The following is an 18,348-nucleotide window of genomic DNA, read 5'->3' on the forward strand; positions in this document are numbered from 1 at the left end:
AAGCAGTTCTGCAATATAAATAGAGCAACTATCCAAACTTCTGCCACAGTGGGTGTAGCATACAATGTATACGTACAGGAAGGAAAATGAAGACGCTCAAGAGTTCAGACAGAAAAACATGAATTATTGATCGAATCTATTGTGAAAACTGCCGCCAGTGGAAAAGCTCAGAAAGCGTATCAACACTTACTTGGTAATTAGCAGGTCTGACCCAACCAGTTCAGCACTGCACATCAGAGACTACAGGACAATGTTCCCTGAAAGCTGCGCTTTGCTCTGCGCAGTACAGCCCGTTTTTTAATCAGCGGTCCTTTTAAATTTCTGTGCATGAGTATTTACAATGCAAAAGCCGGTGAGCGCCCTGCGCGGGACCTTTCCCATTACTGCACAGCCACGCAGCTTAGAGTGAACATTGCTATAACATGTTATAATTTGATCTGAGCACCCTTCTCATTCTCCACAGGTTTATCCTACCCCATCCCAACCCGTGGTTCCAAATCTCTCTGATTCATGTTCAGGTATAGTGCCACAGGCACCAGTCATCCACTGGCAGCTAGCCCAATTGGCTATTCCTCGTGGGGAGCCTAAATAGAGCCGATTAAGTGGGAGAAAATGTATTCAACTTCTTTAACAAAGCCCTTCAGCATCTTCAAATCCATGTGTATTTATCATATCAGCTCTGTGCATCTGACAAAGACTTGTGTATTACTGTGGCTTAACATCCTTCATACACACCTATAATTTCCATCAATATAAATCATTGCTGTTAAATACTTATCGATCAGAACATGTACTATAGGGACTGTTCTAGTGAAGAGCCAGCATGGACACAATGGCCGTAATTACCTCTTTCTGTGCTGTAAGCTTCAATTGTTCTATAACTGTAGAGTAACTGGTGTTGCTTGCTCTGAGGGATTTTCACTAAGACTACACGCCTTCCTGAAATAGCAAAATAATTCTGCTTTACACAACACTATGTACAGAGCTATCAGCGCAACAAACTGCCCAACGCACCATCACTTCGCATAGTAAACTCAGGACATACACAATGTCTGTTGAGTGGCTCTCACTGCATATGGCTGAAGGAGTATAGTGGTTCCATAAAAGCTTCATGCTGTGCTTCGAGATCCAAATACTACACAAATGAGATATTCATAAATAACAGCCAAGGAAATATTTATGTAACATCCAACAACCTAAAAATTATTTATTTTGCCTTCCTGTATGAACTGCATCAACTAAGTACTGTATGGTGTGCAGTTCTGGTCACCATACAGGGAGGATCTCCTGACATTGGAAAAGGTGCTATCCATCAGATACCCGACATTAGACAACTGAACTACAAAGAGAGACTACAGAAGTTGAGTTTGTTTACATTAGAAAAGACTGAAGGGGGAGGGAATCTTTATTGATACATTCAAGTTCCTTTGGGCTATGAACAAGTTGAGATCCAACAGTGACACCAGGGAGAGACTGGTTTTTGGGGGGGGGGGGGGGGGGGGGTGTTAGAGGGGCTTGGATGAAATTCAGAAGGAGGGATCAGATATAACGATCTTGTCTAATCTGCAAAATGAAAATCTAAAACCACCTCATCTAGCAGAGAGGAGCAGCTGAGAGTACTGGCAGTGGTCAAATTCAGCTTTCCTTATTCTTCGCTTTAGTGGGACCCGTCCAGCTCTCACTGTAAAGGTCAGAGCATCTACCCATCTCCAGCCAACTCCACTCTACAATCGAAAACTCGTAACCAAATACCATGATTAATGATGTGTGCTGGTAATTAGATTAAATTAACTCTTCACTTCAGGAAACTAGATCCAGGATTTTAGCAACTGCAAAAAAACATTTTTTTCAGTCAGCCTATTAGATTTCTTGCTGGAACTTCTGCGAAACAATACCGAAAGTTACAGGCAAGGTATGAATGAAATTGTCACCTTATGACCACCAAAGTTTCAGAGTAGCTTGGTGGACATCCTGTTGAAGATGCAGGATATTGTGGTGTTCCTCACCATCATATCCCAATCAATTTAGCTTTGACTGTAATAAACAGGATTTTACTTCTTTGGCCACTGCAGCAGAGAAAAATTCATCGCATCTTCCAATAATTCACAATTAAAAAATAAGCCTTCTCCCGGCACATCAGACAGGTTGAGAGAATGCAGCATTACTGACACCAATGCATCCTTCCTGCGCTGATGCAATACACATCTCTGGTCCACTACAAAACTTTTTACCAAACATGATTGGAAACAAGGAAAACAGCAAATGGAAGTACGCCACACCGACAGCAGGCAGGGCTGGGCTGGGGTGGTGAGCGAGTGTTTGCCTGCATTACAACAGTGACGACACTTCAAAAGTACTTCATTGTCTGAAAAGCGCTTTGGGATGTCCCACAGTTGTGAAAGATACTATATAAATGGAAGTCTGTCTTTATTTTCATTAAGCAGCTTAAATAGCACTGGTCAAACAGTCTCCTGGACCAAAGCAGAAATGTTTTCTGGTGATGTCTTGGGAGTCAAAAATGACAGCAGTCACCATAAAATGGCTGTCAGAACTCTTTTTTTTTACTTTTTATACTTGTAATTTTTGAACCAAACCGGAACACGGCAATTCATAGGAATACAGATTAAAGCAGTTTACAGTCATCAATTAAAGTCACACAATCAGCACAGTCCAAAGGTGCAACAGTCCCAAGACCAATTGCAGGAAGGTTTAAGTCAACGTTCTCTTCTATTCTGGGGTACAGTTCCATGAGCCAGAAGTCCTTCAGTAGCTTACCCAAGTGTGAATTTAGACTGATATTCGCATGTGCACGCTCACCAGCAACAGTTAATGGAAAGCAATGAAGTGTCAGAACCCCGAGTTGATGTTTCCCCTCCTAGTTCATTGGCAGAGACTATGGCACAGATTTTGCTGGAGCAAGGCATCTCACAGCATGCCGTTAGGCTTGTTCATGCACGTTTAGTTTTTTTTTATAAATTGCCCACAAAGTTGCTGGAAGTGTGAGCTGAAAACAGTGCAGCGAGGGCAACAGGGCTCCTGGGAACTTGGTGAGCAATGGGATGAACAGTATCTCCTTAATCAATTGAGATGAAAGGATTGAGAAATAAACAGAGGAAGGACTGAGGAGGAGGGTGAATTCATGTCAAATCAGGTACAGAAGGGGATATAAAAAAAACAGAACGAAAGGTTGGATTAAGACAGGAAAAAACAAGAGAAAGGAATTAAAAAGAAAATTTTAACATTAACAATTCATAACCTGAAGGAATGAGACACCACACTTATATTTTTTCACTTTCAGGGCCAGAGAGGTTGATTGGAAGTCATTAACAATCAGGTCATTAAAAGGGTACTTGAACTGTTAATTACTAGGCTTAACTTTCTATGGCCAGTTTAATGGGCTATTAATGTGCAATTGCAGCAACTTCATGAAACTCACGGGGAGGTTAAGTGCAAGGTGCCATTTGTGAACCTATCAGCGAAGTGGCGCAAATCGGCCAGCAACTTGTGGCAATCCGCAATTCACGGGTGTCTCTTCCTTGCCACAAGTTGCTGGCCAATTCGCGCATTAATAATGGCCGGCGTCGTTCAGATGCTGTTATTTCTTCAGCAAAATCTGTGTCTATATGTGGCATCCCAATTACTGCCCTGGTTGAAATGTGCTAGTTCAGGATAAAACGAATGATTAGTGCTACATTGGCCAATGCCCAACTTAGTTCAGCCCCACACCAGACAAAGAGGCCCCAGCTGTACTGCAGAGGAAGAGCAAACACATAGTTCAGTGCTGCACTGCACAGGAGCACCGATCATAGAACTTACAACACAGAAGGCAGCCATTAGGCCCTTTGTGCCTCTGCTAGTTCTTCAACTGGAGCTAGCTACTCTAAACCCTGCCTTTTCCCTGTATCTGTTCTAATATTTAAAATGGATTTTTTTTTCTAATTGCAAAGTGCTAATGCAAAATGCCTCAAAAGCATAAACAGAGTTAGACAGCTGCAGTTGTATTAGAACGAGATGCTTGAAATACAGTGGTCTAGAAATTGCGGTCAGAGGCATACCTCCAGAGTATGCCTCCGACCCGTGAAACAATTCTGAAAGTAGCTCCTGGCGCCCAGACTGAAGAATTGCGGTCTCAGGCCTCCAGGCAGACAGCAGCGTGGTTCAGAAGCGTCCCTAGGATCACGTGGGCCCCGGTCCTCCACTGACAAAGGAGGATTCCATTGCAATCATTTACGAAGGGAATCCCCTAATGTTATGCAATGAAATCCCCAAATTATATGCATTGCAATCCTCAAATAATCATACAATGCACAGAATTTTAATAATTAAGCAACGTACTGAATTGTAAATTTATTCTTAAGTTCCTTCATCGCACCAACCTCAATAAAAATTAAATTGAGATAAATAATTTTATACATCTTAATCCGGGCCAATATTTGCATAAACTAATTTTAAAGTGCACAATTTTGAATTTTTAAATGTTTTACATAAGCCTTATTTAAGCCCTATGCCTGCTTTTACCAGCCATAAGAGTTGCGTGGGCAGTTGTTGGGCAAACAGCCCAACTCTGCACCAGCAGTTTTCAGGCGGTTCGGATGATCGCAAGTTCCGCATTTTGCGCTTTCAAATGGATTACAACAGCGTACTCAAGAGCACGGCGTCACGGAAACCACAATTCCAGGGCCATTCGTTTTTTTCCCCTCAGACAATTTAGAGTAGCAATGAGGGAATTTAGAAGAGAGTGGGAATCAGAATCGATTCCACCTCAAAAAGCACCAAACGTAATGGCAATTCTGTACCCCACACACAGCCTCAGCATGAATTACTGGCAGTTTATGTACAGCGCGGTCACTAGGATAGTATAAAATCTAATGTTAATTGTGTAAAATGTTCATACCAGGTCCACTTGAACAGTGAAAAACACCCAGCAGTACTGGATAAACAATATCAGAGTAAAGTACTCTAATTATAAATCTGTCACTTATGATATAGTGGAAGAAGTCAGGAGTGACCAATGAATAGCATTAACACATATTTCCTGTAGTGTGTTAGAACAGGTTTGCTCAAGAAGCCTGTGACAATGTTGACATCATTTGTACGGTGTACAAAATTAAAGGGAAGTGTAATGCGTGCAATGTATAGCATATTGTGCCATGCTTTAGGGAAGGAGGTCCTAGGCACAGTGCGTCAACCTAGCCCCATCAGACAAGGGTAAAGGGAAGCATTGGTGTGCTGAGTATAACTTTGAGTGGGGTTGCAAATGGGAAAGGGAAGCTAGGCAGGCTGTGCCACACCCTATGGCTAGACACACACTGCTGGGGACAGAGGAATTCTCATTAGTGAGCATCATCATTGCAGACAGTACCTGCAGGTCCTCCTCCTCCTTCACCAGCTCTTTCCGCGGGAATAGGTCCTTGGCCTGGATGTACTCCAAACTGGGTGGCCCCTCCTCACCCTGTCAACAAAAACAGGCATGGGTCAGTAAGGTGGATATCGAGCTCAGAACATGCACAGCATGCTTAGAATTGAGGAAACTACTACAATAGGTACAATGCATGAGCCCATGGAGCAGGCCCCATGGAGGTTATAAAGGCTCAGTGAGCCCATTTTGAACAGGGACCCATAGCTAAACCTCTCCCCTGGAGATTATAGCACTTCAGAAAAAAGGGTTTGGCTTCAATCCAGTTCATCCTCACACCCACAGTCACGGTCATGGCAGCAGGATCACAAACTAAATAAAAGAGGGAATGCAAACCCCAATTGTAACTCAGGAGGGTATATTGGACTCCGTGCCTGTTTCCTCCTGCCAATCAGAAGCACACTCACCGTTACAGAAATCCAGTGTAACAATGAAATAAAACAGAAAATGCTGGGAATACTCAGCAGGTCAGGCAGCATCTGTGGAGAGAGAAACAGAGTTAACGTTTCAGGTCGATGACCCGTCAGAACTGGAAAAAGCAGGCGATGGAACAGGTTTTTAAGCAAGTGTAGGGGGAGGGGGAGGGGAGGAAAGAACCAAACGGAAGGTTTGATAGGATGGAAGGCAGGAGAGATTAAGAGACATTAAAAGAGATTAAGAGATGGTGCAAGGAGTGCCATGTAGGATAGCTGCCTTTGTCCTTTTTTTTTTTCCCCCCATTCATTTTATATTTTTTCCTCTCTCCTACATGGCAGCTGTCTTTCATTCTGCCAGTGCCATTTACACTTCATCTAGGACCATCTTTTGTTTCTTAACTTGTTCCATTACCACCTCCTTTTGTCTTGCACCATCTCTTAATCTCTTTTAATGTCTCTTAATCTCTCCTGCCTTCCACCCAATCACAGACCTTCCCTTTTGTTCTTTCCTTCCTTCCCTCCCCCCTCTCCCTGCCCCTACACTTGCTTAAAAACCTGTTCCATCGCCAGCGTTTTCCAGTTCTGACAAAGGGTCATCGACCTGAAACGTTAACTCTGTTTCTCTCCATAAATGCTGCCTGACCTGCTGAGTATTTCCAGCATTTTCTGTTTTTATTTCAGATTTCCAGCATCCTCAGTACAGGAAACTTTGGTTTATCCAGAGGTTGTATGTCCGGAAACCTCAATCTAACGGCAGAAATCAGCAGCCGTTTTGGTTAGGTTTTTTTTCTTCTAGCATTTTTTTTAATTTTTTTTTATAAACAGTCAGGCTCTGGAAAGTGTCTCTGTAGCTTAGCAACAGCTTCAGAGACGCTTCCAAGGTACGGGCCGAGTGTTTACAAGCTGTTGCTAAGCAACAGTGTTTGTTGTCAGATACGGAGATGAAAACCTCCGTATCCTTCAACATTAGCGCTGGTCTATCCGGAAGTTTTGATAGATCGGCAGCAGCTCGGTCCCGTCGGTGCCGGATATCGCGAAGTTTCCTGTACTTTGCTTTTGTATCCAGTGTAACAATGTTATTGCTATTCTGTATTATGAGCCTTAGCCCTTCATCCAGGTTTGACAATTCTAAAAAAAGTTAGCTCACTCACAAGGGGCCACTTAATGGCAAATGAGGAACAGGAATCCTATCTGATTGCTACAGTAGGGATAAATGGATCATTTTCTAGTTGGCAGGTTGGAACTAATGGGGTGCCACAAGGAACAGCTTTAGCTATTTACAATCTATATTAATGACTTAGAGGAAGGGACAGAGTGAAATGTGTCCAAGTTTGCTGATGATACAAAGCTGGGTGGGAAAGTAAGCTGTGAGGCGGACACAAAGAGCCTGCAAAGGGATAGAGACAGGTTGAGTGAGTGGGCAATATGGTGGCAGATGGAGTATAATGTGAGGAATTGTGAGGTTATTCACTTTGGTAGGAAGAATAGAAAAACAATGCTTTTTAAATGGTGAGGAACTATTAAATGTTGGTGTTCAGAGAGATTTAGGTGTCCTTATACAGGAAACACAGAAAGTTAGTACGCAAGTACAGCAAGCAATTAGGAAGGCAAATGGCATGTTGGCCTTTATTGCAAGGGGTTGGAGTACAAGAATAAGGAAGTCTTACTGCAATTGTACATGGCTTTGGTGAGACCACACCTGGAGTACTGTGCACAGTTTTGGTCTCCTTATCTGAGAAAGGACATACATGCCTTAGAGGCGGAGCAACAAAAAATCACTAGATTGATCCCTGGGATGAGAGGGCTGTCCTATGAGGAGAGATTGTGTAGATTGGGCCTAGACTCTCTGGAGTTTATAAGAATGAGAGGAGATCTCATTGAAAGATACAAGATTCAGAGGGGGATTGACAGCGTTAATGCCGAGAGGTTATTTCCCCTGGCTGGAGAGTCTAGAACTAGTGGGCATAGTCTCAGGATAAGGGCTTGGCCATTTAAGACTGAGATGAGGAGGAATTGCTTCACCGAGGGTTGTGAATCTTTGGAATTCTCTGCCCCAGAGAGCTGTGGATGCTCAGTCGTTGAGTATATTCAAGGCTGGTATAGATTGATTTTTGGACTCTAGGGGAATCAAGGGATATGGAGATCGGGTGGGAAAGTGGAGTTGAGGTCGATGATCAGCCATGATCTTATTGAATGGCAGAGCAGACTCGAAGGGCCATATGGCCTACTCCTGCTTCTAATTCTTATGTTCTTATACAGGTGCTGAAGCAAATTGTAGCGACCCTAGTGACGCCCCAACCCAGATCAGAAAACTTGCCACAGATTGGCGATAGAACCTACGACTTCTGGTCTGCATGGCTGGAGATTAACTATGCTGGGTATTGCATTTACTCACTAAGCCATTGGGGGTGCGCACTGTGGTTTTTAATCAGGATTTTAAAAATAGCATACTGGACTTGAACTTGATTTAGAAATATGACAAAGGGATAGACTATGGCTTTGGGATACATTAGCAAGAAAATATAACCCCAATATGTTCTGGCTCACTCATTCCTTTCTGGTAAAGCACATGCAATACCGCTCAGTGACACAAAGGTGTCACATTGAACAACCCGACACACCGCACACTTTATTCATTTTAGCAATTGGCAGAGCTTCAGTTTATAAAAATAATTGGTCGACACATCCCTAGTTTGGTGCATCATGAGCAAGCCTGCAAAAATAAGACTAGTTAGTATCCCTGCCTAATTCCCATATTATAAACTAGGGCACTTGAGGATTTATTTCCAGAAACCTCAGCAGGAATAATAACGTTCCATCTCAATCCGACCGGTCTTCCTTTGGAAGCGCTGATGTAATCTCCCAAGAGGAATCAACACAGTAACTGCACCAAAGTACTGATCATTTGAGGATAGATGGATGTAATGAACTGTGCCACTCGAGCACCCGCTCTAAATACGGAATTCAATACCACCATGGGAATATGTTGCTAGCATCTAAACAGTGTGACATTCAGCAGAACGCTGTTCGATTGCATCAACAGTATCTAAACACGGCTAAATTCGGCAAGTACATTACAACTTTGTCCCCAGTACTTAATCAGCAAGGTTCATGCTAAAACTAAGGGTGCAGTCAGACAGGTGCATAACTGATTGCACTGCCCCGCAGCACATCTGCTGCCACAACGTATTTGGTGCAATTTGAATGTGGATGTTGAAGGGTTGTAATTGAGAAACCCGTGGTGAAGGATTAAGACCCATAGTGCAGCACATCATTCAGGTTAGAAGAGAAGACAAGGTTGGACATATATTTAAGTCAACTAGGAAATGCTTTGTATTTACTGACTCTTTCTCTTCACCTTTGAAATATCATTGTAAATGGTTCCTCAGACTTCCAAGTACTGAACTGCACAGGCAGACACACTGGAAAGACTGCACTATAAAAAAGGTGGAATCCTCGGCCTAAAAGGACACCGTCTTTCTCCAACAAGTTACGGTGTGCCCCGTCATAAGGTAGCCGTTAAATGGATAATCTTCAACTTGCTGAATGTAGAGAACATGAATAATCAGGAAACATTACACTTGAATCAACAACTCTGTACAGATCAGGAAATCCATCTAAGCAGAGAATGGGAAGAGCACTTAACTTAATGCCCAGGTTTACATGAGGGCCACATTGATATGGAGGTGGTGAGCGGGTGAAATTTTAACCTGCGCAACACATGAAATGCTTCATTCCAAAATTGTTGGGAGTCAAACCTATGTCTCTAGTCAGTGCATGCTCACACTACCCTGCACACTTAATCACCTGAGGGAAAGTCATTCAATAAATCCAACAGTTCTACTTTGCAACCCTGGGGGGGGGGGGGCTACCCTCCACATGTATCTCTTTGCCCCTCCCTTCCCTGCATACCACAGAAACCCACCACATCCTGTGGATTATCGGTCTATACCCAACTGTAGCTCAACCAGATATTAATCGTCACGGGTATGCATTCCACATGTCGAGCACTCCAGGAAAAATGAAGTTTCTTCTATTCCCTCTTTCCTGGGGCTTGTACATCTTAAGCCTGCATCCTTTAGCAGTACTCTGGACCCGTCAAGTACTCTGCTTACATCTATATCATGTGTATTTCCAAGATGTCGATCAGATCTTTTTTCTCCAAAGAAAACTAGTTCAGTTCTGCCAATGGTGAGGAAAAAGAGTGCCATCTTATGATTTTAAACGGTTGTTCCTGACCAGTCACCATTACTTGCACCAAGAGATTCCCATCGCCAACAACTCTTTTCTACTCTTTTTCATGGTGCTAACACCCCACAAAAGGTAGAATATAGCTTAATTCAGAATTCAGATTAGTTCACTGGATTCAGTAAACAGGACAAATCAATCTTGAAATGATTAATATGGCAAATAATCTGGAAATGCCTGCTGTATTTGAGCCACGATGTCTACTGCAAGACTGATGCACTAGGCTGTATACAGCAAATGCTCAGAACAAGTGTGAAAATAACTGATGTACTGCACCAAATAGTGGGTGCTGTGCATACTATACACTCACTACAGTAAGTGTGTATAGTTTATGCCTAGCACAAAGGAAGCTGTGTATAGATGGTTCACAGTACAGTGGATTCGGCGTTTATGGTTTTATGCTTAATATAGTGGAAGTTGTGTATATTATATTCAGGATGATGGTTATAGTCGATGCCCAGGAGAGTGGATATTGTGTATAGTTTATGCCCAGTAAATGGATGCTTTTTATAGTACATGCTCAGTACAGTAGGTGCTGTATATCGTTCATGACCAGCACAGTGGATGAATATATGTGCCCAGTACAATGGATGCTGTGTATAGTATAAACCGAACACAGTGGAAGCTGATTACAATAGATGCGGCACATAATATATGTTCAGTGTATGTTACGTTTAGAGCATGTCTAGTACAGTGGATGCTGTATATAGTTTGCGGCCAGTACAAGGGCTGTTTCTACCATAAGCTCATTACAGTGGATGTTGCATTCCGTACACGCAGTACAGTCAAAGCTATGTTCAGTAATGTCCAGTACAATGGAGTCTATGCATAGTATATGCTGCACAGAGTCCCGGCTCACTACAGTGGATGCTGTGGCGAAAAAAAAATTCTCCTAAATTTTAGCTTGATATTGACTCCCAATTCGTTCAGAATACACAAGGAGTTAAAAAACAGCTTCACCCATAGAAATCATGTCCCAGCTTCAAGGAGAGGCTATCTGGGATATACAAATTAATGTAGATAGCTCCTCTTTATGAAAAAAGGGAGAAAGAGTCACTATGCAAGGAGATTGAGAACAATTATCTTGGCACAGAGTTGATTATTTTCTATTATATGCAAGAAGTTAACACTAAGAATATAAATGAGCTTTCTGCTATTTTTTCCACTTGCTTATTTACTATTTAATAATTAATTTGGCAGTTAAAAATTAAAATAAAGTCTAGTGTAGTGTCATTCTGTTGCTTTGTGGAGATGAGGATGATCTTGTGGAGACATGGGATAGAACTGGTAGCTGAAGCAACCAAGATGGATTTTCTCTTCATTCTCTGGCCGTGTTATTAAACTTGTCTCGAAATCAAGGCAAGTGTGAAGCAAGAGTTCACCTCCAGGAGTGATCGGGGACAAAGGATCCAAAATGTATACAGTAAAACGGAACAGACCCAACTGTAGGTCAGTGGTGACAGCATAGTTCGGATAACTAAATTCACGCAGAAACTAAAACAACATTTTAAATAAGCAGACAGATTACACTCGCTTAAAGGAAAAAATGACCACAAGGGCTCATGGGCGCAGACAGAGCGATAAAATGGGCTCATTTAAATGGGAAGGAAAAATGCAAACAAAAATGCATACCAGCTGAAAGCATTTGAGACTTGGAGAGGAAACGCTGCAGATACGAGGAAGATCTTAGCAGATCGGAGATGGACAAGGAGAGACAGAATTAACATAGGCGAAAGGAGACAGCCTCAACAGGAGGTGGAGAGATGGAGAAACAGCACCAATGATCTCTTGAACTGGCAGAGAAAGTCCAATGTGAGGGAAAGGTTCATTTCACCCATAACTTTGCAAGGAATAATTTCATTAAAACCAATTTTTGATATCAAATTTTAAAGATGGGACAGTATTGATAAATTTTACTAGAACTTCTGAATTATTACAAAATCACCATAAATAGAACAAAGAAGTTTGGATGAAACAGCTGATTCCATCACTTGGAGGTAAAGCAGTCACTTTGTTTCACGTTGATCCGATGCACAATGCAAACTATGAAACTAAAAATCTGCTATTCTTAATCTTATGATTTAACCTGAAGTACAGGCAAAAGTACAAGAAACTCCAAAAAGCTCTGCAAGACACTTGGGAGAATTAGCCCTGGAATTTAAAATATTCAGAAATTCTGGCTACAAGGGGGAGGGGCATCAGGATGAAACATTAGAGAGGAGAAACAAGGTGCACAGGGGACTGGGAGAGACAACAGCGCTAGACGAACAGGTCAGAAAGGGGACAAATGCAAAGCAGTCACAGTTGGGTTTGGAGAGCATGTATGTAAATGCATGGAGCGTGGTGAATAAGATTGATGAGCTGCAGGCACAAGTCGCCATATATGGGACTATGATATAGTGGCAATAAGAGTGTCCTGGCTCAAAGAAGGGGAGGATTGGGAACTTAATTTTCCTGGCTCCAAGGTATTCAAGAAGGATAGAGATGGGGAAAAAGAGGAATGGAGGCAGCATTGATCAAAGAAACTGTTATAGGAGAGGGATGATGTAGTTGTGGGGTCAAAGGCAGAGTCTATTTGGTTAGAATGAAGGAATAATAAAAGAAGCTATTACGCTACTGAGTGTATACTATAGGCCACCAAATAATGGGAAGGAGATAGAGGAGCCAATTTGCAGGCAAATTACAGTAAGATGCAAGAACTACAGAGTAGTGATAATGGGGGACTTCAATTATCCTAATATAGTCTGGGATAGTAACAGTATAAAGGGCAAAGCGAGAGGGGAATTCCTGAAATGTGTACAAGAGAACTTTCTTGATCTGTATGATTCCAGCCCAACGAAGGAGGAAGCCGGGCTGAATCTAGTTCTGGGGAATGAAGTGGGGCAAGTGGAGCATGTTTCAGTGGGAGAGCATTTGGAAGACAGAGGTCATATCATCAGGTTTAGAATAGTTGTGGAAAAAGACAAGGTACAATCGAGCATAAAAATACTGAACTGGAGGAGGGCTAACTTCAGGGAGTTGGAGAGAGATCTGGCCCAGGTGGAATGGAATCAAAAATTGGTGGGCAAAACTGTAATTGAACAATGGGAGGCCTTCAAAGAAGAGATGGAGTACAGAGTAGAGACATTCCTATGAGAGGAAAGGATGGGCATCCAAAGCTTCCTGGATGACTAAAGATATAGGGGGAAAAATTCAGTTGTTTGCGCCTCCAGTTAGCACCTTAAGAGGGCGCAAAGCAGCTAGCGCCCGGGCGCGGTGATATTTGCGCCGCTCGCAAAATTAACTAGACATTTTGCGGCGGCGCTAAACACGACCGCGGCAATCTCCTGCGCTGGCAGATCATGACGTCAGTTGAGTGTGCAATGCCCCGGTGGCGCCCCTGCCTTACCGCCTGCAATGACAGGTTGAGGGGAGCATTTTGCAGTCAGAAAGGGACTAGGGGAGCGCTATTTAAAAGGTGACCACTTCCTGCCTTTTTTGTTGGTGACATTTTTGCACCACGCATTCTGAGAGAGAGGGAGAGAGAGAGACTGACTCTTCTGGAGAGATTCAATGCTGTGTGAAAGGGTTTTGGGTGCTGAGCAGCACTTTGCAGGTTCATTTTGATTTGCCCTTCCTTGCTTCGCCAGCGCTCTGAGGTAGTGCCTCGCTCCTCGGCCTTTGTGCCTTAAGACAGGTGTGAAGCGCCTGATTTAGCGCTCCAATCACCTCCAGGGGCGATAAAAGCCAAGTTTGCCGCTGGAGACGATAATTAGCGCCAGGCGCTAAACTTTGCGGGCGGCCGATAATGGCGCCCCAAATGGGGCGAAACTGAATTTTTCCCCCATAGAGGTTAAAATGAGACAGAAAAGGGTTTTCTACACTTGGTAAGGTTCATAATACAGTAGAGAACCAAGCTGAATATAGAATGTACAGAGATCAAAAACAAGGAATGAGGGGCAAAGAGAAAGTATAATAGATTAGCTGCCAACATAAAAAGGTACCCAAAAGTCTTTTATAAACACAAACAGTAAAGGGGTAGTCAAAGGGGGAGGCCGATTAGGGACCAAAAAGATGATGATCTTGTGAAGGCAGAGGGCATGGTTGAGGTAGTGAAGAAGTACTTTGCATCTGTATTTACTGGAGAAGAGGATGCTGCCAACGTAGCAGTAAAGGAGGAGGGAGTGTCGATATTGGATTGGATAAAAATAGATATCGTTTGTACTTAAAAGGTTAGCAGTCCTCAAAGTAGAAAAGTCACCTGGTCCGGACAGGACACGTCTTATGTTACTGCGGGAAGGGTGGAAATTGCAAAGGATCTGGCCACAATCTTCCAATCCTCCTTTGATATGGAGGTGGTGCCAGAGGACTGGAGAATTGCAAAGGTTACACCAGTTTAAAAAAGGAGGGGGATAAACCCGGCAACTATAGGCCAGTCAGCCAAACGGCGGTTGTGGGGAAACTTTTAGAGACAATAATCCAAGACAAAATTAATTGGCATTTGGAAAAGTATGGGCTAATAAATGAAAGCATGGATTTGTTAAAGGCAAACCATGTTTGACTAACTTGATCGACTTCTTCGATGAAGTAACAGGGAGGTTTGATGAGGGTAGTGCGGTTGATAGTGTATATGGACTTTCAAAAGGTGTTTGACAACTACTATATAAAGGGACAGTGGCAGCATGGATATAAAATTGGGTAAGAAACAGAAAACAGTAGTGGTGAACGGTTGTTTTTCAGACTGGAGGGAAGTACAAGACTGGTGATCCACAGGGGTTGGTATTGGGACCACTGCTCTTTTTGAAATATATACATGACCTGGACTTGGGTATACAGGATATAATTTCAAAGTTTGCAGATGATACGAAACTCAGAAATGCAGTAAACAAATGAGGAGGATAGCAACAGATTTCAGGAGGACATAGACAGACTGGTAAAATAGGCAGACACATGCCAGATGAAATTTAACATATTCCCAGAAATTCGGGTCTCCACGGGTGAGTACGCACGGGGTACTCACCCGTAGGCCCAATGGAAGTGCCAGTTTCCTGCATGCACTGCGCATGCATGGGAAACCGGCACTTCCGTTCCTCTGAACGAAGGGGTTCAGAAGTCAAACGTGTGCGCATCGAACTTCGGTCTTTTTTTTTTTTTTTAAAACAGGTTTTCCCGGGAATGTAAGCCTACAGAATTTAGAAATGTAAAAAGCAGGCGTAAGGTCTGCTTTTTACAAGGTAAGTGGTGAATTAATTAAAATTAAAACTTTTTCCCCCACAGGTTTATTATTTTTAAATACTTTAAAGCAAGGTAAATTTATTTTTAGCCCCGTTGAAAATTTTAAAAAAATTCAAAAATTTAAATTTGTATAATAGTTATTTCATGTAATTTATAGTTTATTTAAAAAATGTGATTTAAAAAAAAAAAATTTGAAGATTTAGTGCTATTTTGGGGCCGTAGTATTTATAGGTTTGACAGCTCTTCCTGTCAGACTTATGAATGGAGCATTCCCTGCTCCGATTGGCTCCCCATGGCCCACGTGATCCCAGGGGACGCATCGAACTAACTGCGCCCCTGGGATACGCAAGCACTGCGCGTCGGCAGCTGGACCAGGCCCCGGATCGGAATTCCACGGGGGCCCACAGCTCAACGGCCGGCGCTCAAGGTAAGTGCAAGTCAGGGGCTTGCACCCGCGGGAAGCCCCCGACCCGAATTTCTGGGCCATTGTGAAGTGACGAATTTTGGTAGGAAGAATGAGGAGAGGCAATATAAACTAAATGGTACAATTTTTAAGTGGGTGCAGGAGGAGAGAGACCTGGGGGTGTGTGTACACAAATCTTTGAAGGTGGCAGGACAAGTTGAGAAGGTGGTTATAAAAAAGCATATGCAATCCTTGGCTTTATTAAGAGAGGCATAGAGTACAAAAGCAAGAACGTTATGCTAAACCTTTATAAAACACTCGTCAGACCTCAGCTGGAGTATTGTGTTTAATTCCAGGCACCGACTTAGGAACAATGTCAAGGCCTTAGAGAGGGTGCAGAAGAGTTTTACTGGACTAGTACCAGAGATAAAAGGACTTCTGTGATGGAGAGACTGGGGTTGTTTACCTTACAGCAGAGAAGGTTAAAAGGAGATTTGATAAACGTGTTTAAAATCATGAACAGTTTTGATAGAATAAATGAGAAACTGTTTCCAGTGGCAGACAGGTCAGTTACCAGAGGACACAGATTGGAGGTGTTTGACAAAAGAACCAGAGGTGATGGAAGGAAACTTTTTTTTTTTTTTTTATAAACACAGCGAGTTGTTGTGATCTGAAATGCACTGCCTGAAAGGGTGATGGAAGCAGATTCAATAGTAACATTCAAAAGAGAATTAGATAAATACTTGAAGGGGAAAAAAATTACAGGGCTAGGGAGAAAGAGCGATTAACTGATTAGCTCTGCCAAAGTGCCGGCACAGGCAGGATGGGCTGAATGGCCTCCTTCTGTGCTGTATGATTCTATGAAGAGGAGACAGTAGCCAATTATAACAGTTTATGTCAACCAGTGTGAAGAGATGAATTTCTGGAAGCAGTTCCACATGATCCAAGGACATGGTTGCTTGATCAGGAGAGCAAGACCCTGAAGTAGTCATGCAAACAAGAGCCCACGTCCTGGCAGTCAGATCATTCTCAATGGGCAGCCAGAGGAAAAACACACCCAGCTGAGTCTGCATCTGTAACTCAAGAGTCAGAGGCAGGTTACAGAGACCCGAGTGGTGTGTAACATTTTGGTTTGTACCTGTATTGTCTGTACTGACTTTTGGGATGCCGCTGTAATGTTACACTCAGTTTAAAACTCCCATGGCCACACAGTGCTCTTTGCTCGACATGAAGCAAGCTGCCTGCTTTTAGTCCCAGCAAGAGTGATTTGGAATGTTAATTAGTAAACAGAGGGGATTATTGCGTACAATCTCAAGTATTTTATGCCACTGTGATGAAATTATTTCTTTGTCATTTAATTGGCCACACATTCTCTTATTCTATACTTGCTTAGGTAAAAAACAGGCATTCGGGTACCTTGTGCGCTCTCATCTAAAAGAAAGCATTTCAAAGTGGCGAACTTTCAAAGTAGCTCAGTGACTGAACTCCCCCTCCCCACTCACTCAAACATTGTCTTCTCTCTCTCAAACACAGAATGGGCATGTGAACCTGAAGTTTGCAACAGAAAGACAAGGGCAGTTCGTTTGGGATATAGCTTGATAGAGGTATGTTGCCTACAGCATCAGGCGAGTTATGTCTCGTTATTGTACCTGGAACAAGCAATTATAGGGATTTGACGAATTTTACTACAAAAACTGTATTCTGTATATTCAAGTCTATTATATTTCATTGTGTTTTTCAGTCTGCCATCCAGAAAGATAGAACGCATATGGCAGCATGTGCGATGTTATAATATATGTAGCAAGGATTCTATATTACAATCCCATGTCATTTAACTAAATATTGGGCAGTAAAAGGTAGCACTCCAGATCATATAGGATGCGAGGTCTGCTTATGTGAGCGACTGGTGTCACTGTACCCAACAGAATATCTACTACAAAACTCCAAATTTAGGACAGGGTCACATCATAGATCTCCAGTGCTCCAATGTAACAAAGTGGGACACAGTGGGAGTGATTGGTGGATCAGCCAAGGGGCCAGATCCAAATCTGGAAGATTAAACCCAGTTGTAGGAATACCATCATATTCTTTACATCGTATGCAATGGCTCCTGTTGCAAGGAGGACAGTATTCGCATGTGAAGTCTTAGAGAATGGGCAACCTAAAGGATAATGTGATACTGGGTGTGCTCTAACACCAGTATGATCACATGGTGCAGAATGACCAGTATCCAGAGGGAAGCACATCCCGTGTTCATGGTCTCAATAGAGCATTTGATGTACTACTGGCCAAAGTCCGACGAGAACACTACTCGTCAGTAAATAGGCTGTTCTGCTGTGGAATGATGGAGATATATGGCTAATACAGCTTCAGAAAGAAAGCTTGGACGATGATTCTGAACCAGGCAAAGAGCATAGAGCTGAACCATAAAAAGAAAGCTGGAGGTGTGGTCATGGTTACTATGCAAAATATCTTGCAAAAAACCATCAACTAGGGCAATCTAGGTATTCTAAACCACCAAGAGCTGGCAGAGATTCAGCAGATGAAGGCTACAACATACATTTACTCAAGCTACTGAAGCATCAGGCAGACAAAGCTTGAACCAACAGGATGGTACAACAGATGATGTGCATTATATATGCCCAGTATAG

At 42.7% G+C, this 18,348-nt stretch overlaps 1 protein-coding gene across 13 annotated transcripts in view; it reads right to left on the bottom strand.

Moving 5' to 3' along the window:
• The window catches only part of mtmr4 (myotubularin related protein 4), a 166,110-nt gene that overhangs the window by 86,929 nt on the left and 60,833 nt on the right, over positions 1-18,348 (bottom strand). For 10 of the 13 annotated variants that reach the window (XM_085964411.1, XM_085964415.1, XM_085964412.1 and 7 more), the window contains one exon: positions 5,363-5,452. The exons of 2 other annotated variants lie outside the window; for them this stretch is intronic. In XM_085964411.1, the coding sequence (XP_085820537.1) occupies positions 5,363-5,452 (90 nt within the window). Of the gene's footprint in view, positions 1-846; positions 940-5,362; positions 5,453-18,348 lie in introns of all 13 variants that reach the window. One more of the 13 variants, XM_085964422.1, reaches the window with a different exon arrangement.

Source organism: Somniosus microcephalus, chromosome 22 (genome assembly GCF_052327205.1).
Source record: "Somniosus microcephalus isolate GS21.2 chromosome 22, FLI_Smic_1.0, whole genome shotgun sequence".
In the NCBI taxonomy this organism is placed as follows: domain Eukaryota; kingdom Metazoa; phylum Chordata; class Chondrichthyes; order Squaliformes; family Somniosidae; genus Somniosus; species Somniosus microcephalus.